Source organism: Heterodontus francisci, chromosome 19, assembly GCF_036365525.1.
Source record: "Heterodontus francisci isolate sHetFra1 chromosome 19, sHetFra1.hap1, whole genome shotgun sequence".
Classification (NCBI taxonomy): domain Eukaryota; kingdom Metazoa; phylum Chordata; class Chondrichthyes; order Heterodontiformes; family Heterodontidae; genus Heterodontus; species Heterodontus francisci.
Genome location: NC_090389.1, coordinates 55,377,103 through 55,403,043, shown reverse-complemented (window position 1 = coordinate 55,403,043; position 25,941 = coordinate 55,377,103). Strand labels below are relative to the sequence as shown.

General features: G+C 42.1%; 1 protein-coding gene across 3 annotated transcripts in view; it reads right to left on the bottom strand.

Annotated features, from left to right (window-relative positions):
* Nucleotides 1-8,592: 8,592 nt before the first annotated feature.
* The window catches only part of dennd6aa (DENN/MADD domain containing 6Aa), a 148,425-nt gene continuing 131,076 nt past the window's right edge, over nt 8,593-25,941 (bottom strand). The window contains exons 13-20 of one of the 3 annotated variants that reach the window (XM_068051680.1): nt 18,442-18,507; nt 16,618-16,682; nt 14,756-14,845; nt 13,984-14,037; nt 13,742-13,851; nt 12,683-12,785; nt 10,149-10,223; nt 8,593-9,365 (exon numbers count right to left, since the gene is read on the bottom strand). In XM_068051680.1, the coding sequence (XP_067907781.1) occupies nt 9,234-9,365; nt 10,149-10,223; nt 12,683-12,785; nt 13,742-13,851; nt 13,984-14,037; nt 14,756-14,845; nt 16,618-16,682; nt 18,442-18,507 (695 nt within the window). In that variant the 3' untranslated portion in view covers nt 8,593-9,233. The remainder of the gene's footprint in view (nt 9,366-10,148; nt 10,224-12,682; nt 12,786-13,741; nt 13,852-13,983; nt 14,038-14,755; nt 14,846-16,617; nt 16,683-18,441; nt 18,508-25,941) is intronic. The other 2 variants (XM_068051679.1, XM_068051681.1) reach the window with 2 other exon arrangements.

The following is a 25,941-nucleotide window of genomic DNA, read 5'->3' as shown; positions in this document are numbered from 1 at the left end:
CCAAATCACGTATAAGCCAACATTATTACTGGCCAGGTCTTACAATGGATGTAAGTCAATTTTATAGTATATGCCATACATGCCAAGTGGTGGGAAAACCACAACCTACTATAAAACGGGCACCACTAGTTCCCATACCAGTGATTGAGGAACTAATTAGCAGGGTAGTGGTAGACAGTGTAGGACCCTTGCCAAAAACAAAAGCGGTACATCAATACATACTTACTATCATGGATATGGCTGCTCGATTTCCAGAGGCCATTCTTTTGAGGACAATTACTGCTAGAATTGTAGTAGAAAAGTTAACCCAATTCTTTATGAGATATGGGTTACCACTTGAAGTTCAATCAGATCAAGGTTCTAATTTCATGTCTCAGATATTTCAAGAAGTCATGGGCAATTTGGGGATTAGACAGCTGAAATCTTCAGCATATCACCCACAGTCACAGGGAGCTTTAGAGAGATACCACCAAACTCTCAAGACAATGATTAGAACATACTGTCATGAATATCCACATGACTGGGATAAAGGACTAGACTTTCTTTTATTTGCCACCAGAGACTCACCGAATGAGTCTACAGGCTTCAGTCCTTTCGAATTGGTTTACGGACATGAAGTAAGAGGTCCTCTAAAACTCATAAAAGACAGATTCTTGGAACAAAAGAATGCATCTCCGATACTGGACTATGTATCTGTGTTCTGGGAAAGGCTCACGGAAGCTTGCGGTGTGGTTCAGGAACACCATAAAGCATCCCAGGTCAATATGAATGCAAGAATGCAAAAGCCCGTAATTGTCAACCAGGGGATGAAGTATTGGTGTTGTTACCATTACAGGGAGAACCATTAAAAGCACGGTTTAGCGGCCCATATAGAGTGACCAAAAGAGTGGGTAAGGTAGATTACTTTATTGATACCCCTGATCGACAGAAGAACCGGTTGTGTCACATCAATATGTTAAAGCAATATTATTGCAGGGTGGAGGATAAGCCGGTACAGATATGTCAGGTAATCAGGATTGTTCAGAAGGAAAAGGATAGTGAAGATGAGGCAGAAGGAGGTCTAGACAATTCTCAGATTGAACCTCCAACTGTCAGATTAGTGAATACAGAATGGCTAGGAAAATTGGACAACATGATTTTGCACTTAGAGGCAAAACAAAGTGAAGACCTAACCAGGCATTTCAAAACATTTAAAAGAGTTTGTACGGATAAGCCGGGATGTACAACCTTAGCCACACATGATGTGAATATAGGGGGAACTGTTCCTTTAAAACAACATCCTTACAGCTTAAGTCCTGACAAACAGGCCCAAGTAAAAGCAGAGATTCAGTAGAAACTGGAAAACAATTTGATCGAACCCAGTCAAAGTAGCTGGAGTTCCCCAATAGTTCTAGTACCTAAACCTGATGGGTCAACCTGATTTTGTATAGACAGTGGCGCAGTGGTTAGCACTGCAGCCTCACAGCTCCAGGGACCCGGGTTCGATTCTGGGTACTGCCTGTGCGGAGTTTGCAAGTTCTCCCTGTGTCTGCGTGGGTTTCCTCCGGGTGCTCCGGTTTCCTCCCACATGCCAAAGACTTGCAGGTTGATAGGTTAATTGGCCATCATAAATTGCCCCTAGTATAGGTAGGTGGTAGGGAAATATATAGGGACAGGTGGGGATGTGATAGGAATACGGGATTAGTATAAATGGGTGGTTGATGTTCGGCACAGACTCGGTGGGCCGAAGGGCCTGTTTCAGTGCTGTATCTCTAAACTATAGAAAAATCAATGCGGTAACGAAGGCAGACTCCTACACAATTCCGCGTTAGAAGACTGTATCGACAGAGTGGGCAGTGCTAGGTTTCTTACCAAGATCGACTTGTTAAAGGGATACTGACAAGTTCCTTTGACTCCTCGAGCCAAAGAGATATCAGCTTTTGTAACACCTGACAGTCTTTATCAGTGCTGGGTGAATGCCATTCGGGCTAAAAAAATACCCCAACCACTTTTCAAAGATTAATGAATCAGGTGGTAGCCAGTGTTCCCAACTGTGTAGTGTATCTCGATGATGTACTAATATACAGTAACACTTGGCAGAACACTTAGACCAGCTAAAAATTCTGTTTAAAAAGTTACAAGCCATGGACTTAGTGATACATCTGGAAAAAAGCGAATTTGGAAAAGCAAGAGTAACTTACTTTGGACATCTAGTGGGCAAGGAAAGGTATTGCCAAAAACAGCAAAACAGCCTTAGTAGAGTTCCCTATCCCTAAATCTAATGGGAAATAATCTGGCTTTTAGGGATGTGCGGTTTTTACTGGAAATTTGTACAGAATTGTAGTATTGTGACTGCTCCGTTAACCGATTTGCTGCAAAAACTAAAAACAAAGTAGTATGGCCAAATAAATGCCAGGCAGCTTTTGAAAAGCTAAAGGCAATCTTAACTAATGAACCAATGTTGGCTGCTTCAAATTTTGCTAAACCCTTTAAAATAGTGATCGATGCTAGAGACCTGAGGGTTAGTGCAGTCCGAATACAGGATGACGAATCAGCCATAGAGAAACCAGTAGGGTATTTTTCAAGAAAACTAAATTGCCATCCAAAAAAGTATTCCACTTTGGAAAAAGAAACATTAGGACTTTTGCTGGCTCTCAAACATTTCAAAGTATATGTCTGCGAAGACTCTTCTTCTTCTTTGCCTCCTTGTCTCGAGAGACAATGGGTAAGCGCCTGGAGGTGGGCAGTGGTTTGTGAAGCAGCGCCTGGAGTGGCTATAAAGGCCAATTCTAGAGTGACAGACTTTTTCCACAGGTGCTGCAGATAAAATTGGTTGTCGGGGCTGTTACACAGTTGGCTCTCTCCTTGCGCTTGTCTTTTTTCCTGCCAACTGCTAAGTCTCTTCAACTTGCCACACTTTAGCCCATCATCTTCAACTGAACCTTCAATCAAAAGAGAAATCTACCCTTATCTCAGGCCTGCACCCACGAGAACTTGATTTCCAAGAGAATTCAACAGGTTTATCGCGACCTCCCCCCACTAAAAGCCACTTTCCTTTCTTCCCTTCTCTGTCTCTTTTTATGTGTGTGTGTGCATGTGAGTGAATGCGCGAGTGGATGTGGTTGTGACAATTTCGGGATAAGGCGTATTGATCAACAATTATTTTCTGTTTTTATAACCTACAAGAAAACATGTCGCTGTCTATTTGAAAAATAAAACACCAAGGGGTTAAACCCCAATAAAAATAGACTTGCTGCAGTCAGGTGGGGAGTTGAACAGTGCAAGCCACCCACGTCGCACCACATGACCGTAACAAATAGGATAACTAATGTTTCTACATGTTTGAAGTCTCCTGGGACATTTGTATTCATTACAGATCATTAACAGTGCTATAATTACATGATTCCTTGTCAAACAAAAATTCAGACATTTTGGTCTTTGGCCACTCTCACCCCTGCAGAGTACTCCATCACACTCTTGACTTGTGTCACGTAGGTGAAGGAGACACTTTGGGGAGGCAGGAGGCAAGTCTCGACACAGAATACCCAGCCTCTGACTTGCTCTTGTAGCCACAGTATTCCTGTGGCTGGTCCAGTTAAGTTTCTGGTCAATGGTAATCCCCAGGATGTTGATGGTGGGGAATTTAACAATGGTAAAGCCATTGAGTGGCGAGGGGAGGTTATTATTCTCTTTTGTTGGAGTGGGTCATTGCCTAGTACTTATGTGGTGCAAAAGTTAATTGCCATTTATCAGCCCAACTCTGGATGCTGTCCAGGTTTTGCTGCATGCAAGTATAGACTGCTTCATTAGCTTAAGGAATTGTGATGGAACTGATCATTTTGCAATCAGCAGTAAATATCCCAATTCTGACCTTACAACAGCAACTTTCATTTATATAGTGCATTTAACATAATAAAATATCCCAAGGTATTTAACAAGAATGATATCAATAAAAATATTATTGACAGTTTTTGACACCAAGTATAGAAGAAATCAGAAAAGTTGACCAAAAGCTTGATCAAAGAGGTAGGTTTTTAGGAGCATCTTAGCTGAGGAGAGAAAGGTAGAAGCAGAAGGGTTTAGGATGGAATTCTAGAGATTAGGGCCAAAGCAGCAGAGAGCATGTCCACCAATGATCCATCTTCATCTGCCTCGCATCCAAACCACCACCCCCCCACCCAACCATCTAATATCTCTTGTTTCTGAATTACTCTATTCCAATACTGTTTGTCTCTCCCAGTCCTCTATGCACCTTGTACCTCCTCTCTAATGCTTCATTCTTGTGCCCCTCCCGATGCCCAATTTGTATGTGTATTTGTATATTATATACAGAAAACACGCACAATATATTTGTTAACAATGGAATAAACTCGTCTGGGAGACTCTGCCCTGGGGTGTATTTGCTGGATGGGGAGACGTTAGCAGTATGGATTTAGAGGGGTGGGGAGACATTTGTTCTGGGATAAATTCATGGAGCGAGAGAATACTATTAGGATAGATTCATGGGGAGGGATAGAGAGAGACTTCAGTGAGGAGGACAGTGACTCCTTATTGAGATGGATTGACTGTGCAGAAGACATGTGGGATGGATTCACAGGGAGGTTGGTGATGGGTAGACTGCATTGCGGTGGTTTCATTGGGGGGGGCGGTGGGATGGTGTGTATGTGGTGAGACTCCTTAGCTGATGGATTTGCTGGCGAAGTGACTAGTGGGCTAAATTTGGGGTGGGGAGAATTTGTCTGGGAGAGACCGTACTGGGACTGACTCACCTGTGAAATACTCTGTTGGTGGGAGACTGTAGTGGGATGGATTCACCAGGGGTGGGGGAGACTAATGGTGGATTCACTGGGGGAAGGGAGCCTCGGTACTGGACTGGATTCACAGAGTGGGGCTGTGGGGTGAGTCTCCTTATTGGGGTGAATTTCTGGGTGAGAGACTGTAGTGGGATGAAGTCATTGTGGATGGTGGAGACTGCAGTGGGATGGATTCACTGGGACAAGCTTCTGCCTTTGGATTGATTTGCCTGGTGGAGATTCTAGTGAGCTGTATTTGCTGGGAGATTGGATGGGATATTGCACTAGGATGGACTTGACGGGGGGGGGGAAGACTCTACAGGGATGGATTCATTGGGAAGAGATTTTGTACTGAGGTTGATTTGCTGGGAAGGACTGTTTGAGGTCGATTTCCAGCAAGGAGACTGTAGATTACCAAAGAACAAAATACAAATTGACAAAATCTGAAAATACTGGAAAAGATAACAGGCTAATCATCATCTGAATAAAAAAAAAAATGTTGGTTAATCAAAGAGGGAAGTCAGACAATGCCATTTATAGGACTGACCAAAACAAAATGGGGATGTGAGAAGAGAGCAGCAAAGATCTTTGGTCAAACATATTAAAAGATATCCAATGAAATTAACCACTTGAGAATATACATTTAAAAGGCAGAAAGGGCATATACCATGTTCAATGATAACTGGCTAATTGCAACCATCTAAAATAATTTATACCTTTTTAAGAGTCTGGAATCTGTCTCATAACCTTCTTCGATCGAACATTTCCACAATATTACAAGTTCATGTACATTTTAAAAACAATGCACTGGACCTGCCAAGAATCAAATGTAGGATCCTGATTGTGCCTTGGAGCCTAATGTAATGTGCTATGATAGAGTGTCTGAGATCAAAATTTACACAACTAATCCTACATGGCAAAGTACCAAACTTAACTCTGTCTCTTCTTTGACGTAACTTCTTTGAGACATAACAAAGCAATTTACCCAGATAGGGAGTCACCACTGGTGCACTTCCCAACATTTGGATTTAGAGTGGCATTGATATTGCCCCACTTGGGTGGAGCTGGGGTTGGAAGAGAAAACAGAGTCTTATTCTAACAGTTATCAATAATTGATTTCATTCTTGTTTGTAGAGCCTTAGTGTGTGCAAATTGGCTGCCACAGTTCAAATATTATAACAGTGACTATACTTAATTGGCTGGACGTTGCTTAGGGATGACCTGCGGTCATGAAAGGTGCAATATGAATGCCAGTCTCTCTCTGAAAATGATACAAGAATGGCTGTTATCCACAACAAGTCGACAGATGCTCAAAAGGGGAAATACACAAACTTGTGAAACAAGTTTCAATTTTACATAGAAGTTGCAGTAACACAAGCTATAATGGTCTTCCAAAACTCATGATATTTATAAACAAAAATTGTCTGTTGTGATTGGAAGATGCAATATGCTCGTTAAATGAAAAGTGGCTTAATATCCTCCCACATTGGTCCTAAACCAACTGAGTAAAATATATGTTTGCAGACTTATTAAATATTTAATGAGGTAGTATTTAACATTGATTATGAACTACTTCTACTTTTTTTTTTAAACTTTCTGGAAGCATACATCATTTCAGTCCCTGAGGGTTGGCAAATAATTATTTCACTGGACTCTAATGCAGATTTTGCACTAGTTGATACAAAGTCAGCATCAGGGTGACGTGATTGCCATTTTTTCCATCGGTTCTTGGAGGAAAATGTCTGGCCTTCACTCTCAACATCTGAGATTGGGAAGTCACCATATAGAAAATTGTGGTTGTGAATCCACATCTAATTCTGTAGCATACTATGTTAAATGTCCAACATATTGAACTATTATCCTACCTTGCATCATAAATTCCTGCATGTTTTATTAATCCATGTAAAAACCTTTGAAACAGTTCCAGAACAATGTCCACTTGTGGAGTTTTTTTTATATACAGGTTTTGTTAAATCTAAAGCACAAAATTGCATTTCAATTAATTTTACTTTCCGATTTCCAGGAAAATGTCAAGCAGACCATAGGGAGACTGGCATGTGGGCGTCATGGGATACTTGCTGTAACACCAAAACTTGAGAAAAGCTTGTCTGTGAGACACAGAGAATCACATGAATAATCTAATCAAGAGGTAGATGAGGTCGGGGGAGACGGGACAGGGAGTCAGATTATAATATGATGAAGGAAAGCTGAGATCAGGGAAGAGAGTAAGATGGGAAGATGATGTAATTAAAGCAACAGCTTGTCTAGAATTAATATTTATACTGCTGAAATTGAAATTCAGTCCTCACTTGGTAAATTGCGGATAGTTTTTCTTTTGTTCAGTAACTAAGTTTTAATCTATAATTAGCAGCAGTACTCTAACCTCTTGGAGAATATTTTACTTATAATTTCAATAGTTTATCCTGTCAATGAACTTTAAATTTTCCTATGATTGAATTCTCCATTCAGAAATGGACGGATGGTCTGGGACACGTGTTTTTCTGAGGTCATGGTCAAATAATAATCACTCACTGAAAACCAAACTGAGGGTGGTGTTCTGTAGGATGAAACTGTTCTTCCATTTCTTCACTCTCTTTGCTAGAGACAGAGTACATCATGATAACAGAACATTCATTTGACAACTTAGCTAAAACCTTGAAATATTTACCATTTGAGTGCTGAGAAGTTTAAATGCAAATGTAAATTGTTCAGTTGTAAACATAAAACATGGAAATCGATCACAAGAGCTACTCAGCTGTAAGAATAATCTTGCATGTTAGTTAGGGCTTGTTAGTAGCACACATGTTTCTAGGTCATAAGGTTGCAGATTCAAGTCCCATACTGGACGGTGTTCATAATTTAAGATCACCTGTCAGTGCAGTATGCAGTGTTGGGCCATCCTTTGGATAATGGGCTGAATTTTACCAGCTCTTTGAGGATGGGCTGGGAGGTGGGAGGGCTGGCAAAATGATGTCGAAGGCATCGGGAGGGAAGGTGCCCCAGGTCTTCCTGCCGCCATGCCATTTTGCCAGTGGTGGATAAGTTGGCAGATCGGTCACCTGCCGGGGGCAACTGAGCCACTTAAGTGGCCAATTAAAGGCCACTTCCCTCTTCGTTGGCCATTTTGCCCATGTTGACAGGGCCCACCAGTGCTGGGGAGACCACCCAGTGAAACCTGGTGGCCTCCCAGCAGGCGACCCTCCTTTAGGGGCACTCCATGGCCCACGGAGATGCCACCCCCAGAGGCAATGGCCACCCCAAGGCAACAGCGATGCCTGCCTCAGTGATTTCCACCTCTATCGTTGGGGCCTGCCTGACAGGCAATGGCCACTCGTGGTGACGCTGCTGAGGTCCGGCAGTTCTTGGGGGAGGGCCGCCATCCTTAATAGAACAGCAATGTAGGCAAAAAGCAGCCCCGGGCCCCACCACCCGCCGAAGCAGTGTTGCCTCCCACTTTTGGTCCCAGCAGCAGGATTTCTGCCACCTCAGCAAAATAATGGCCAATGTATTAAATTGAGGTCTTGTCTGTGTTCCTGTAGATACTGAAGATCTCCTGGCACAACTCAAAGAACAGCACAGGGTTCTCCAATGTTCTGATCAGCATTCTTCCTACAAATTAAATTAATTGGTCATTTAAACATTTTATTGCTGGTGGAGAAAGATTGCAGTGTTTGTTGACATAATATCATTATACTTGAAAAGGTTTTTGTTCGTGAAGTTCTCAGATATTTTGATATGTTAAGGGCTTTAAAAATGTAAGTATTAATTATTTCTAAACTAAAAGACAAATTATATTAAAATAGTGTAAAGTTTATTCAAAATTTTGTATAGTTATTGACAAGTTGCTTTGGTAAAAATAATGAAGCTCAGTCATATTTCTGTTAATTAAAATGTGCTTGTGAATATCCTACTCTTAAAAGTTAAATCACAGTTTATTTAAATACAAATATTTATAATCCTACAAACTGCTGTTAGTTTAGTAATATTTCATATGAGAATAGACATTTATATAAAAATGTAGCAAATTAAAATATGCATCTAAGCAAAATACCAGCACTGGTATTTGCACAGCCTTTATATCAATACATAATTTGCAATACAAATGTTAGTAGTAAAACTCCCTCTGTTGTTTTCCACTGGTAGTACAATGCAGATACAATTTCATCCATGGCAGCTACCTGCACCACATTGTGAAACTTGATTGTTAAAATAATCAGACATTTCATATACAAACACACTCAGCTTACACAGTGATTTGATAGTTTTTTCCCCCATTTCTTCATGATGTGGAATCACATACGGATGAATCTTCTCAAAAGGCTATCCACTCAATCCACTTGGTTTTCCCATTTTCCTTAGCATTATAGGATATTTTTCTTCCCTGTTCTTTTTTCAATACTGTTTTAGAGTTTTTTTGTGCTGTTTCCGTGTTAAATACCCTTCAGTGGAAGGATACAAAGATCATGTTGTGCCATTTTTTAGCAAGATGCTCTGCAGGTCTTCTGGCAGTGATAAAATTATTGCTTCAATGTGCATTTGCAGTTTTTCCAATGTGTCTTGTTTTATAGGAAGGCAGTGTTGCTTGGCTTGCACCTGTACAGACAGAATATATTTTTTTAAAACTCATGATCTTTTCTGAATATATACATATTGATCTTACATGTTTCAACAATGAAGCACACACCATAATAACTGCCATAAAGCACAACATAAAATATTCCACGACAGCTATGAAAGTACTGATGTAAAACAAATCACATCTTCGTTTTATGTCATCTCAAACATTCTTCCCCAAGCATTTTATATGGAATTTCAACTCTTCCTGCCTTTATCTCCTAACACAGAGTTTTTATGTAGGAATTGGTCAAAGCCTGTGCAGTACCATTGGCAATGAAAGAGAAGAGGCTCTCTGAAGTTTAAGTGTTCGATGAATTTTGAGGGCCCAGGAGAGAAGGGGAAATTCTGGGATCCAAAAAAATAAGGTTGGCTGCTGTGCCTTGATGGCCACGACCCTTTGCAACTGCAACACTCCCCGCACCCACAAAAGTCAAAATGTGCAACAGGAGATTAACTGCTAATTCTTTGTACAACACTTCCTACCTGTGACAAGCAGATTATAGAGGGTAAAAAAGACTACAATTCTAAATCCATTTTTTCTCCAGAAGTTACTTGGCCTTCACAGCTTGCAGTAACACTTTTATGCCATTCTTAAGCAGGCAGTATTTTACCACACCATCCAACAAAAATTATCCATCTTCTGCTATAAACACCCAATGCTCCTTCATCAAAGCGAAATTCAACATCACCATGGACAGAGTAAACTTTGTTGGCTTTCTGCAGCTTAAATTGTCAGAAATCATTATATCTTGTACTTACCAATTTCTCTTTCAACTTTAGTACCAAATCCACCACCTCAACTTCGGTGTGCTTCTGAATCCATATCAATAAATCCTGACAAGAAACGGGGTCATAGTCAAATTAATCTAAGTCCTTTAACAATGATATGCTGTAATAACCATAGATATTGACTTTGTCCTTATATAAAATTTCATGGTCACTAGAGTTCAAGTTTATATATTACTCAGCAAAACTCATACATTAATATAGTGATCACAATTCGGTTAGGTTTACCTTAGCGATGGGCAGGGACAGGTATATACCGCAGGGCAAGAATTATAGCTGGGGGAAAGGAAATTATGACGCGATTAGGCAAGATTTAGGATGTGTAGGATGGGGAAGGAAACTGCAGGGGATGGGCACAAACGAAATGTGGAGCTTATTCAAGGAGCAGCTAATGCGTGTCCTTGATAAGTATGTACCTGTCAGGCAGGGAGGAAGTTGTCGAGCGAGGGAGCCGTGGTTTACTCAAGAAGTTGAAGCGCTTGTCAAGAGGAAGAGGGCGGCTTATGTTAGGATGAGACGTGAAGGCTCAGTTAGGATGAGACGTGAAGGCTCAGTTAGGGCGCTTGAGAGTTACAAGCTAGCCAGGAAGGATCTAAAGGGAGGGCTAAGAAGAGCAAGGAGAGGACAGGAGAAGTCATTGGCGGATAGGATCAAAGAAAACCCTAAGGCTTTCTATAGGTATATCAGGAATAAAAGAATGATAAGAGTTAGAACAGGGCCAATCAAGGATAGTAGTGGGAAGTTGTGTGCGGAATCAGAGGAGATAGGGGAAGCGTTAAATGAATATTTTTCGTCAGTATTTACAGTAGAGAAAGAAAATGTTGCCGAGGAGATTACTGAGATACAGCCTACTAGGCTAGATGGGATTGAGATTCACAAGGAGGAGGTGTTAGCAATTTTGGAAAGAGTGAAAATAGATAAGTCCCCTGGGCCAGATGGGATTTATCCTAGGATTCTCTGGGAAGCCAGGGAGGAGATTGCAGAGCCGTTGTTGTTGATCTTTATGTCGTCATTGTCGACAGGAGTAGTGCCGGAAGACTGGAGGATAGCAAATGTTGTCCCCTTGTTCAAGAAGGGGAGTAGAGACAGCCCTGGTAATTATAGACCTGTGAGCCTTACTTCGGTTGTGGGTAAAATGTTGGAAAAGGTTATAAGAGATAGGATTTATAATCATCTTGAAAAGAATAAGTTCATTTGCGATAGTCAGCACGGTTTTGTGAAAGGTAGGTCGTGCCTCACAAACCTTATTGAGTTTTTCGAGAAGGTGACCAAACAGGTGGATGAGGGTAAAGCCGTGGATGTGGTGTATATGGATTTCAGTAAGGCGTTTGATAAGGTTCCCCACGGTAGGCTATTGCAGAAAATACGGAAGTATGGGGTTGAAGGTGATTTAGAGCTTTGGATCAGAAATTGGCTAGCTGAAAGAAGACAGAGGGTGGTGGTTGATGGCAAATGTTCATCCTGGAGTTTAGTTACTCGTGGTGTACCGCAAGGATCTGTTTTGGGGCCACTGCTGTTTGCCATTTTTATAAATGACCTGGATGAGGGTGTAGAAGGGTGGATTAGTTAATTTGCGGATGACACGAAGGTCGGTGGAGTTGTGGATAGTGCCGAAGGGTGTTGTAGGGTACAGAGGGACATAGATAGGCTGCAGAGCTGGGCTGAGAGATGGCAAATGGAGTTTAATGCGGAAAAGTGTGAGGTGATTCACTTTGGAAGGAGTAACAGGAATGCAGAGTACTGGGCTAATGGGAAGATTCTTGGTAGTGTAGATGAGCAGAGAGATCTTGGTGTCCAGGTACATAAATCCCTGAAAGTTGCTACCCAGGTTAATAAGGCTGTTAAGAAGGCATATGGTGTGTTAGCTTTTATTAGTAGGGGGATCGAGTTTCGGAGCCACGAGGTCATGATGCAGCTGTACAAAACTCTGCTGAGGCCGCACCTTGAGTATTGCGTGCAGTTCTGGTCACCGCATTATAGGAAGGATGTGGAAGCTTTGGAAAGGGTGCAGAGGAGATTTACTAGGATGTTGCCTGGTATGGAGGGAAGGTCTTACGAGGAAAGGCTGAGGGACTTGGGGTTGTTTTCGTTAGAGAGAAGGAGGAGGAGAGGTGACTTAATAGAGACATACAAGATAATCAGAGGGTTAGATAGGGTGGATAGTGAGAGTCTTTTTCCTCGGATGATGATGGCAAACACGAGGGGACATAGCTTTAAGTTGAGGGGTGAAAGATATAGGACAGATGTCAGAGGTAGTTTCTTTACGCAGAGAGTAGTAGGGGCGTGGAACGCCCTGCCTGCAACAGTAGTAGACTCGCTAACTTTAAGGGCATTTAAGTGGTCATTGGATAGACATATGGATGAAAATGGAATAGTGTAGGTCAGATGGTCGGCGCAACATCGAGGGCCGAAGGGCCTGTACTGCGCTGTAATGTTCTAATTCTAATTCTAAATATTTACAAGGCACAGAATTTGGGCTATATTTTAGCCTCTTTGGTTCTACTCACTGCATCAGATAAGGCCTCTAGGTGTAATGCCTCCAATTTTTGTGTCATTTCCTTCCACCTTGACCGGAACCAGCCATCAAAATTTGGTGATTTCAGGAACTGCCTTAATGGAATGAAAAACACAAAAGGAACATAAAAACACTAGATGAATATTGCTGCAGACATGAACATACAATGGATTTGTTTTACTGCTTTATTTTGCCAGCCATAAACCCGACAGAAACATGGAATCGAGGTGGTAACGGATAGTCCACTGTCATAACATGTGCTGGAGTCATATGCTGCAGCTTTGCACCCATTAGGAACATAGGAACAGGAATCGGCCATTCAGCCCCTCGAGCCTGTTCCATCATTCAGTGAGATCATGGCTGATTTGTGACCTAACTCCAAATACCTGCCTTTGCAATATATCCATTAATACTTTTGGTTAACAAAAATCTATCAATCTCAGATTTAAAATTAACAATTGGGGAAGAAAGTTCAAAACTTCTACCAGCCTTTGCATGTAAAAAGTGTTTCCTAACTTCACTGCGGAATGGGTTGGCTCTATTTTTTTGGCTATGCCCCCTCGTCCCAGACTCTCCAACCAGCAGAAATAGTTCTGACGAAAGGTCACAGATCTGAAACGTTAACTCTGTTTCTCTCTGCACAGATGATGCCAGACCTGCTCATTATTTCCAGCACTTTATTTTTATTTCAGATTTTCAGCATCTGCAGCACTTTGCTTTTATCCCTACTCTCTACCTCCTACCATTCAGCTAATTTCCTAACCAGGTCAATAATTTGCTTTCAATTTTAGCTAACGGTTGCATTTGAGGAACTTTATCAAATGCCTTCTGGAAGTCCATATAATATCCATAGACATTCCCCTGTCCACTACTTTAATCACCTCTTCAAAAAATTCAATCAGGTTCGTCAAGTATCCTTTACAAATTTATGCTGGCTTTCTCTGATCAGCTGAAAATTTAAGGTCAACACAAAAGCAAGCTATGGAAAATTTCAGAAGCTGGGCAGATCATCCTATTCCAGTAGAAGGAACATTGATCAGTCAGTACTTACTTGTAGAGACCTATCCAATCTCCCTTTAACCGAGATGTGAGTTGAGGTCCTGCTTTTTCCAGAGTTTTCATGAACTCTTCTTCACTGAAAGGCTTTAGTTGAGGAGGACTCTGAGAACACAGAAACAACATTAAAATTAATTCGAAGATACACTAATTTAAAAGGATACAAAAGTATCAATAAATATAGTAAATCTAAAGTGTAGATTTCTGAAAAAGTTGACTGAGTGAGTACACGCTTACCTTCCATGGTGAAATAGACTTCTGTAAAGGCATTAAACTGGCTACGTATCGCTCCTGAAATAAAATTTGAACAGTCCATGATGACATAATAGTTAGAAAATATTTCAGCTTAATGAGTTCCTAAATATTTCCCCACATTACTTTCCTCACCCTGTACTTATAGCGCAAGCACCCATGAGCTGGCTTCTCTGAAACGTGGTTATCTTGAAGCCATGCTGAAATAATTACAGTGAAAGGCTGTAAAATATATATTTCAACACACAATTGATTCTAATTATTTACACTACAAACATACAACCTTCACATTAGTGACAGACACATTACACAGCTTTTTGCAAAGTACATTAAAAGATTGGAGTCAGATTAGTTTCAAAGTAAAAGATATTCTCTCTCCCACCAAAAGTTTTTTTTAAAAAAACTTTTCTAACATTTCTTACAGGTTCATGGTGACCCAGTGTGGTAGTAAGCCATACAAAGCTGGAAGGTACCAGGTTCAAACCCGACTATGATTTTTATAGTCTAAACCAGAGTAGCTGGAAGGCACACGAATTAGCTTTAATGCCCCAGGATTTGGGAGTGGGAAAAGGAGTAGAAAGTATTAATCAGTTGATGTTCTTGCTGCAGGTGGTTATCCAGGTTGGCTGTGATGTTTCCCACGGTCAACTTGATTGTGGAAGCTCACTGTCCACACTCACACAAATGGCTGTTTGGACAAGACAATGGAGTGCTGTTGGAATCATACCACAACACTTTAATTAAATTTAAAACTTACTAATGGAATGATGAAGCTTTGTGTCAGTTCTAAGAAGTAACGTCTAAGAATTGCACTCTGTGCTTCTGAAGGACGCTTTTGCTGTATACCCTGAAGCGATAGAAATAAAATAAATTTGGGAGGTGCATCAAATTGAACAGATACAAAGATTTCAATTTCAAAACAAATTTTCACACTTCATTTGCAAAGTTTAATGCTTATTTTATAAAGTAAATTCTTTATATCTGTTGAAACAACAAAAAGTAGCTTTAAATTAGATATATATCTAAAACTATTTCACTGACTAAACCAACATCTAAGTGAGACCTGAGTAATATCTGCTTATGTGAAATAAGCACAAAATTGTATTTCACATTACTTACAAGGACTGTCAAATATTTTAATTAAATTTTGTACTAGGTGTATGTTTCTGCAATTTTCCTCATTTAATTCATGTTTTTAGGGTAAATCGTACACAGCAATCAAAAGTATAAAAGATGATGACAGGAAAGCAAGTTAGTGCTTTCATCTCTGTGACCTGGAATGGAATCCAGATGATGGAACTGTATAAAACACTAGTTAGGCCACAGTTGGAGTACTGTGTACAGTTCTGGGCACCACACTATAGGAAGGATGTGACTGCACTGGAGAGGGTGCAGAGGAGATTCACCAGGATGTTGACTGGGCTGGAGCATTTCAGCTCTGAAGAGAGACTGAAAAGGCCAGGGTTGTTTTCCTTAGAACAGAGAAGGCTGAGGGGGGACAGGATTGAGGTATACAAAATTATGAGGGGCATTGATAGGTTAGACAGGAAGAAACTTTTTCCCTTGGCGGAGTGTCAATAACCAGGGGGCTTGGATTTAAGGTAAGGGGCAGGAGGTTTAGAGGGGATTTGAGGAAAAATGTTTTCACCCAGAGGGTGGTTGGAATCTGGAACGCACTGCCTGAAGAGGTGGTAGAGGCAGGAACCATCACAACATTTAAGAAGTATTTAGATGAGCACTTGAAATGCCATAGCATGCAAGGCTACGGGCCATGTGCTGGAAAATGGGATTAGAATATTTAGGTGCTTGATGGACACGATGGGCCGAAGGGCCTGTTTCTGTGCTGTGTAACTCTATGACTCTATGACAATGATGGGAAGAAATTGTGCTCCATAACATTAAAGATTTTACACAGAAATAAATATTGGAAGTCTCAACACAATCCAGGCCACAAAATTGCCTGCAAATGGTAATAGAATGGCATTTTCACTCTGAGGCTACAGTGGGGAAGAAAAAACAATTCTCATTAGTCATTCAAGGACTATTCTTCTGAGGCTGGGATAAGTGAAGGACTTGAGGCAGAGTAGAAGAAACTACTCTGCATGTGGAACATGCAAGAACACACTCTTTTTCTTATGGCTGATGTAGGTGTAGAGCAACAGCTTTAAATTTTACATTCAAGTGGTTAGGCCAGATAATTGTGTCAGGAGTGGCTGAGTGTATTGGTGTGCTGCCTCCTGTGTATTTGTGAATTGGGCACTGAGTGTTCCACAGTCTGTTTTGGCTGACCGCAGTCGCACATTGGAGAGTTTTTAATTTTCCATTTGCACATCAAGTATCCTCATCTACCATGGTTTGTGCAGATGCAGTTTAGGGTTGCTCATGAGCGTCATGGAAGATCAAAGCCAGGGATCTTCTGCACCAGGTCTTCCACGAGGTATCTGTGACTTCCAGTGAACTCCATTTGGCCTTCCAAACTTTTTCAGGGTTGAAGTCACATCGTTGAAGGTTAAGCACTTGGATCCAAAAAGGCTTACACAAATTTGCATATGCAATGGTTCACAAAAACTAACGAAATAAAGAAAAGTAAAATCGGATGATTCACCCATCATGGCCTACCTTCTGCACTTGTTTTATTATCTCCTCATCTCGGCTCAGGAACGTTTTGTAGGAAGTATACACACCTACAGTAAAATGTGGCAAATTATTACAGCTGATATTGAGATCTGAAATTATCTTACCTGTTCAAAAGACTATACTGTTGAACTGTTAAAATTGCACCAAAAAGCTTAGTCAGGCAAATGAAAAGCTATGCATTTTTGTGATAAAAGACTCAGCCAAAAGCCTACCCTCATTGTCATATTTTCATTTTGAAGTTTCTCTTCTAAAAGCTTATATAATTGATCCTACAGCAAATGGCTTCTGCATTGTAGTGGAGAAAAAATTCAAATATCACTCCTCAATCTGGATGATATTCTGATATTGAGATATGGTGGTGCAGTGGTAATGTTACTGGACTAGCAATCCAGAGGCTCAGGCTAATGCTCTGGGGACACTGGTTCAAATCCCACCATGGCAGCTGGTGGAATTTAAATTCAATTAATGAATTCAATTGATTAATAAAAAAACCTGGAATTAAAAGCTAGTCTCAGTAATGGTGCCATGAAACTATTGATTGATGTAAAAACCCATCTGGTTCACTTATGTCCTTCAAGGAAGAAACAACTCTGTTTCTCTCTCCACAGATGCTGCTGAGCATTTCCAACACTTCTCGTTCCAGATTTCCAGCATCCCCAGTATTTTGTTTTTATATGAAAATTTAAACTCGCACTGTGGACCTTGGCTGCAGTTTCAGTAGAAAGCATTAAGGTAATAGAACTCTCCCAAATACGCAATCAACAGGCTAATGGTGAGCCACATACACAATTTAAAGATAGAACATAACTGCTGACTTATCTCCGACATTTGCAATAGCATCCAACAAAAAACACATTTAAATTTATCCACATCATGAATCTTTGTTACTTTGCCTAAGTTGTTTGACAAGGTATTTCTGATGATTCATAATCTTGCATGTCGAACACGCACATACCAGGCATCTACGATTTTAATTGCTTTGGTAGCCACAGAGAATTCTGAGCCATCCATGTTTCTTTTGTGTGTCATGGCAGCTGGTAGAATTAAGAACAGCAGGTGGGTTCTGTAAGTGGAAGCTCAGGACAGCACAGCTCACTGCGAGAGACCCCAGCAGCCCTTACTGTGTGACCAGTGAGAGTGCTTCTGAGGCTCAAATAGTAGGAGCAGTAAGGAAGCACTGAGTAAGGAAGACCTTGATGTCCATGGCCATCTCGAGGAATTCCACAATCAATGGCAAGGCTGTGAGATAGGAAGACTCGCCCGCCTCCAAACCAGTTTCCAAGGGGCTAGGAAAATTCCAGGTACAGATTCTGAAATAAATCCTGTTACAGCAATAATATTCTTCATATGAGAGGAGTAGCTTTATTGCTATATTAACCCAAAACTGATAAAATATTTAAAATTTGTAAAATATTTTAAAGTCTTCAAATCAGCAGAGTAGAAGTTAATTCCTCCGTTCTCTTTTGCTTCTGCACTAAATACTTAATGTGACATTATTTACTAAAGTGATTCCAGCTTTTGCTTTACTTCGAACTCCCCCTCCACAGGCTTACTCATCCTCACCTGATGGGGGCTGACTCACTATTTTACTGAAATCAGGGTGAAATTTAGAAGCTCAAGTTAGCACAAGTGCTTACTATATTACTCAGCAGTGGCACTGACAGCCAAGTGCTAATAAAATGAGTTGTCTGGTCCCTGATACTTAGGGATGGAACTATTGTTTTTGCTATCTTAGAAGTTTTAAGTGAAAGCAATGAATTATTTTACAAAATAACCAGTAGAACGGAACATATTAATTTTTCTAACCAGGTTTCGAGTCCAAAGTCTTCAGATTTTTCAATTTCTTCACCTTGACCTGCTTTGGAATATCACCTACAATGGAACAACAAAATTAATTCTGTTATATAAAACAGTTCAACAATATGCTGATTAGATTCAAATTTAAATAAACTTCCCGAACTATTCAACTACTGTCAATAAAATAAGAACAGGCAATTATTTTCTTAGGAAGAAAAATAATTACAAACTGAACGTTTCCAATTTTTATCCAATGTATACATTTCCCTCAATAAGAGGGGAGGGAAAGAAAAAGAATAAGAAAAATGAGAGACACAAAGAACGAGAGGGGCAAAAAAAAGAAAGCACACAATGATACTTTTCTATTTTTTTCTGAAGGCACTGACTTTTAATGGAGCGTTATGTGGCACTACCAGCATACTAAATGCAATACATTGTGAACAAATCTAGCAACTCAAAACTGGGCATCCATGAGGCGCTGTGGGCCATCAGCAGCAGAATTGTATTCAACCACAACCTGTAACCTCCTGGCCCGGCATATCCCTCACTCTACCGTTATCAAGCTGGGGGACCAACCCTGGTTCAATGAACAGTGAAGGAGGGCATGCCAGGAGCAGCACCAAGCATACCTAAAAATGAGGTGTCAGCCTGGTGAAGCTACAACACAGTACTATATGCATGCCAAACAGCGGAAGCAGCATGCAATAGACAGGACTAAGCGATCCCATAACCAACGGATCAGATGTAAGCTCTGCAGTCCTGCCGCATCCAGTCTTAAATTGTGTTGGACATTTAAACAACTAACAGGAGGAGGAGGCTCCACAAATATCCCCATCCTCAATGATGTGAGAGTTCAGCACATCAATGCAAAAGACAAGGCTGAAGCATTTGCATTCATCTTTAGCCAGAAGTGCCGAGTGGATGATCCATCTCGGCCTCCCTTTGAGGTCCCCAGCATTACATATGCCAATCCGATTCATTCACATGATATCGAGAAAGGGCTGAATGCACTGGATACTGCAAAGGATATGGGCCCTGACAACATTCCAGCAACAGCACTGAAGAACTGTGCTCCAGAACTAGCTGCGCCCCTAGACAAGCTGTTCCAGTACAGCTTGTTATGACTGAGGCGGGAGGAATGCACTGTTTATTCTAGTTCCAGTTCTCCACGGGTCACAACATATATTAAAATTTTTTCCCACTTACCGATACGGTTAATCATAAACTCTATTTTTATCCCAGAATAAAACACACATACCATGTTTCTTTAATAAAGAACAAAATTACCAGTTTATTATAAAACAAGTCTTAACCAGTAATGAAGCAAAGCACAAATACACAGATAGAAATATAAAAGTTCCCTTTTTACCTTAGCCCCTCATACGTGTACTCTTTAGAGCTCTAGTACAAAAAAACCCAACAAAGATTATGTTGGCTAAAATACTTGCAAATTATTGAAGAAAAAAAGAGAAGATACGAAAAAATGTCAGAAGTCCTTTTTGGTTTGGCGTCCCAAATACGTATAGATGGCTGTCACTGGGATCTTCTGAGAATGGTTCTTGACAGGCGACGTTGAAGATCAGTTCGGGCAGGCTTTCCAGGAAAAATTGCAGCAGAGCTTTCAGGCAGTTTCTTACACTTGCTTCTCAAGAGATAGAAAACTGGCAGGTGTTTTCAAAGAGCTGGAACAGACTGAGCTGGGGTTTTGCTTCCTTGGCAAATTTTCTCCAACTGTCTTTCAAACCATTGTCCAAAGTGAAACCATAAACAATGTCAGGATTCAAGCCTCCTGACCCCTATAAATCTTGACCTGTCACTTCTCTGCAAACATCTTTCCCCAAGTTGAAAACAACCCCTGCTTGGTAATTATTTGCAGACAGGTGCGTTCCAGTAACTGTTTACAGTCCAAACCTCTCAGTGACCCTTGTAAAAAAAAAATCCATGGACTCCTTTTCAGTTTTAAACCACAAATCTTCAAAATTTAACAAAAAAATGGAAGCACTCATAACAAGCTACAACACTGGCATCTATCTGGCAATGTGGAAAATTGCCCAGTTATGTCCTGTGCACAAAAAGCAGGACAAACCCAACCAGGCCAATTACCGCCTTTTCAGTCTACTCCCGATCATCAGCAAAGTGATGGAAGGGGTCATTGACAGTGCTATCATGCGGCAATTGTTCAGCAGTAACCCACTCACTGATGCTTAGTTTGGATTCCGCCAGGGTCACTCAGCCTGACCTCATTACAGCCTGGATCCAAACATGGACAAAAGAGCTGAACTCAAGAGATGAGGTGAGAGCGATTGCCCTTGACATCAAGGCAGCATTTGACCGAGTATGGCATCAAGGTGCCCTAGCTAAACTGGAGTCAACATGAATCGGGGAAAACTCTTCACTGGTTGGAGTCATACCTAGCACAAAGGAAGATGGTTGTGGTGGTTGGAGGTCAATCAGCTGTTACAAAAGTGCTTCCATTTTTAAATTTCTTTTTGAGGACATGTGTTAAAACTGAAAAGATTCCATGGACATGTTTTTTTAAAAACCAAATTCACTGAAAGGCCACTTGAGATGTTGTTTGAAAATGACCTGTGCTGGAAATCATGTGCTTTAAGCTCAATAAACAGAAACCTTGGTGACCTGGGGAAGATGTTTACAGAGAGGTCAGGAGGTTGACTTTCTGTTTGGGGAAGATATTGTTTTCAGTTCAGTTTGGGGTATGAACTGTTTTTGAAGAAAGTTGGTGTTTCAACTTGCCAAGGTAAAACCACCCAGCTCACTTCTTTCTCTACCTCTTTGAAGAAACCCTGCAAAGATCCAGCGTGGGAGAGTTAAAAGCCCTGGTGCTGCATCTCTCCTGAGAAGCTGGAAAAACCTGGCAGATTAATTCTCAACGCTGCCGGAAAAGAACTGCTTTGGAACAGATCCCAGTGACCCGTCTCCATATACCCGGATGTCAGACCAAAAGGGGCAACTGACTTCCTTTCATATCTTCTCTTTTTTCTTCAAGAATTAGCAAGTATTTGGCCAAAGTATTTTTTTTTTTGTCTTTTGTTTGTAACATACCTCCGCAGGGAGAAATTCTAATTTTTTTTCAGTGTGTGTGAGGGGAATTTAAAAAGGGAACTTTCATATTTCAATCTGTGTGTTAATGCTTTGCTTCATTACTGGATACGTCTTGTTGTATAATAAACTGATAATTTTATTGTTTAAGAATAGAGTAGAATATATGATTGACCTTTTCGGTAACTGGATAAACATTTAAATATATGTTGTGACCTGTGGAGAAGTGGAACGATAAAAGACAGTGCACTCCTCCCACCTCAGTCATAACACATCTCAGTCCCAGGTCATCACTGGAGGAATTCCTCAGGGAAGTGTCCTAGGCCCAACCATCTTCTGCTCCTTCATCAATGACCTTTCCTCCATCATAAAGTCAGAAGTGGGAATGTTCACTGGTGATTGTACGATGTTCAGCACCATTCACACCTCCTCAGATACTGAAGCAGCCCACATCCAGATGCAGCAAGACCTGGACAACATCCAGGCTTGCACTGATCAGTGGCAAGTAACATTTGTACCACACAAGTGCCAGGCAATGACGATCTCAAATAAGAGAATCTAACCATCTCCCCTTGAAGTTCAATGGCATTACCATCCCTGAATCCCCCACAAACAACATCCTGGGGGTCACCATTGACCAGAAACTGAAATGGACCAGCCATATAAATATTGTGGCTACAAGAGCACATCAAGGGCTAGGAATTCTGCGGCGAGTAACTCACCTCCTTGTGGGTGCAGCTCCAGGACAAAGTGGCCCGCTTGATTGGCACACCATCCACCACCTTCAACACTCACTCCCTCCACCACCGAAACACAGTGGCAGCAGTTGTACCATTTTCAAGATGTACTGCAGCAACTCACCCAGGCTCCTTAGATAGCAATTGAGCCACAAGTAGCAACCTCGGAGCGCTTCATCTCCCTGCGGCTATTATCTGATGGAGGCACAGTCAACATCATATGCATCTATGCACCAACTCTGTATGCCAGCATGTCAGATAAAGAGTATTAGAGTATTTCTATGAAATTCTAGGTGACATTCTGAGGAACGTCCCAAATGGTGACAGGCATTCCATCCTGGGTGACTTCAACGCAGACCGTGATTCATGGCCAATGTGCCTCAGTCGTCATGCGGTGGGCAAGATCAACGCTAATGGACAACGCCTTCTTGAGCTTTGTGCCCTGAATGAACAACACCTTCTTCCAGGGCAGACATCTCTACAAAGTATCATGGCATCACCCAAGGTCTGGACATTGGCACCAACTCGACCTAGTCATCATGAGGAGGTGGGATCTGCCCAGTGCTCTTCACACCCACACCTACCACAATGCAGATTGTGACACTGACCACTCTCTTATCAGCAACAGAGTAAAGATGCATCCCCAAAAGTTCCACAGCTCCAAATGCAACGGTCTGCCATGCACAACGTCCCTTGCATCAGCAATGATGCCAAATACCAGCACTTTGTACTGTCGCTAGAACGCTTGGTACCCACTAAAGCCTTAATGGGAAGCACAGATGCTGGCATCGATGAGGCTTGGAAGTCACAAAGCCCAATCAGCTTTGAAGGAGCAGAAGCATCATTTGGTAAAGGCGGAACCTGCAACAAGGGCTGGTTTGAGACCTACTCAGCTGAGATAATAACCGTCATTGATGCAAAAAAAATCCTACATGATGCACAACATAAACTCAACAGCTAAGTCACTGCACGACCTGAAAGTTGCCAAGACAGCCGTGCAAAAGACAGGGAGATACTGTGCAAACGAATGCTGGATCAACTTATGTCAAAAAAATCTAAATTGCATATGACAAAGGAAATCTATGAGCTATGTACAAAGGGATCAAGAGGGCACTTGGCCCTTCCATCACCAAAGTTGCTCCCTGAATTCGGCAGATGAAGTACTCACTGACAGAAGTAAGCAGATGTCCTGCTGGGTTGAACACTACTGTGAGCTGTACACCTGTGAGTCAGCCATCTCCCAGTCCGCACTTGACGCTCTCCTGTAACTTCCCGTCATGGATGAGTTAGATGAAAAAGCTTCATCACTGGAGCTCGAGGAGGTCATAGACCGCCTAGTGAACAGAAGGGGACCCGACAAGCACAGAATCCCAGATGAATTGCTCAAGCACGGAAAGTCCCATCTATTGCCACACCTTTATGACCTTCTCCTTCTCTGCTGGAAAGTAGGCTCTGTTCCACAGGAGCTGCGTGACACCAAACTCATCACACTATATAAAAACGAAGGTGACAAAGGAGACTGTAACAACTACAAGGGCATCTTACTCCTTGGCAATAACAGGGAAGGCCTCTGTTGGGGTCATACTTAAAAGACTCCATTTATTTGCAGACCGAGCGTACCTAGAAGCATACTGCGGTTTCTGTGCCGGCAGATCTACTGTGGACATGATCTTCTCCATAAGCCAGCTACAGGGAACAGAGCATACCCCTTTACCTTACTTCGTAGATCTCACTAAGGCATTCAATACTGTCAGCAGAGCAGGGGTCTACCAGATTTTGGGAAAAACTGGCTGTCCACTGAAGCTCCTCAGTCTTATCCGCTCCTTCCATGACAATATTTACTGCACTGTAAGCTCCACTTCCGACAGTTTCGGAGTGAAGAATGGAGTGAAACAGGATTGTGTCCTAGCCCGCACTCTGTTTGACATCTTCTTCTCCATGATCCTGACCTTCGCCTTCCCTGTAGATATGGAAGGAGTCTACTTGCACAGTAGGTCAGACGACAAGCTCTATAATCTATTAAGGCTGAAAGTGAAGACAAAAACACATGGCACCCTGATCAGAGAACTGCTCTACGCTGATGATGCTGCGCAAGTTGCTCACACGGAAACTCAGCTACAAAGACTCATGGACTGTTTTCTCCCATGCCTATAACTTATTGTCCTTGACTATAAACGTCAAGAAAACCAAGGTCATGGGACAAGATGTTGCACCTCTGCCCCGGATCACACGAAATAACACACCACTGGAAGTTGTTAGTAAATTCTGCTACCTTGGGTCCACCGTGACAGACAATCTATTCTTTGATGCACAGCTCGATACACACATAGGGAAAGCAGCTTCCACCTTTGGCCGACTTGCGAGATGCGCATGGGGTAACACCAAGCTGACCCTTAGGACCAAGCTGATGGTTTACAATGCCTGTGTTCTCAGCACCTTGCTGTATGGCTGTGAAACATAGACAACTTACAGCTAGCAGGAAAAGAGGTTCAATAATTTCCATCTTTGTTGTCTGCAGCGCATTATGAGTACAAAGTGATTCCTGACAATGCTGGTTGTCACTGACATCATCAGGCTGCGCCGCGGTACGCACATGCGCAGACGGTCTCCTGCTCTCTGCGCTTGCGCTGCGTTCCGGCTTGCCAGGACTGGTTAGCGCATGCGCCGATGACGTCATCGCGTGACGTGTGCATCTTCGGGCAACGCGCCGAGTTGGCCTCTGCGCATGCGATTTATGCAACGCCAGCGGGTATTCGCGCATGCGTCAACCTTCGGATATTCACGCATGCGTCAAGCTTCGGCGCGAGTTTCTGAAAGTGGAAGGAGGAGAGGTTTCGTCGGGCATTTTCTTGCAATTATTTAGTCGTTTTGGAGATTTCAGTCTGCTTCAAGGTAAGTTGCTCTGAAAACATTTCCATTGTCTGGAGCACTACATGTGCTCCAGTCCACTCAATCTTCAATCTTTGGCCTCCTTATCTCGAGAGACAATGCGTAAGCGCCTGGAGGTGGTCAGTGGTGTGTGGAGCAGCGCCTGGAATGGCTATAAAGGCCAATTCTAGAGTGACAGGCTTTTCCACAGGTGCTGCAGAAAAATTTGTTTGTCGTGGCTGTTACACAGTTGGCTCTCCCCTTGCGCCTCTGTCTTTTTTCCTGCCAACTGCTAAGTCTCTTCGACTCGCCACACTTTAGCCCCGCCTTTATGGCTGCCCGCCAGCTCTGGCGAATGCTGGCAATTGACTCCCACGACTTGTGATCAATGTCACAGGACTTCATGTCGCGTTTGCAGATTTCTTTAAAGCGGAAACATGGACGGCTGGTGGGTCTGATACCAGTGGCGAGCTCGCTGTACAATGTGTCTTTGGGGATCCTGCCATCTTCCATGCGGCTCACATGGTCAAGCCATCTCAAGCGCTGCTGACTCAGTAGTGTGTATAAGCTGAGGATGTTGGCCGTCTCGACGACTTCTGTGTTGGAGATACGGTCCTGCCACCTGATGCCAAGTATTCTCCGGAGGCAGCAAAGATGGAATGAATTGAGACGTCGCTCTTGGCTGACATACGTTGTCCAGGCCTCGCTGCCATAGAGCAAGGTACTGAGGTTACAGGCTTGATACACTCGGACATTTGTGTTCAGTGTCAGTGCGCCATTTTCCCACACTCTCTTGGCCAGTCTGGACATAGCAGTGGAAGTCTTTCCCATGCGCTTGTTGATT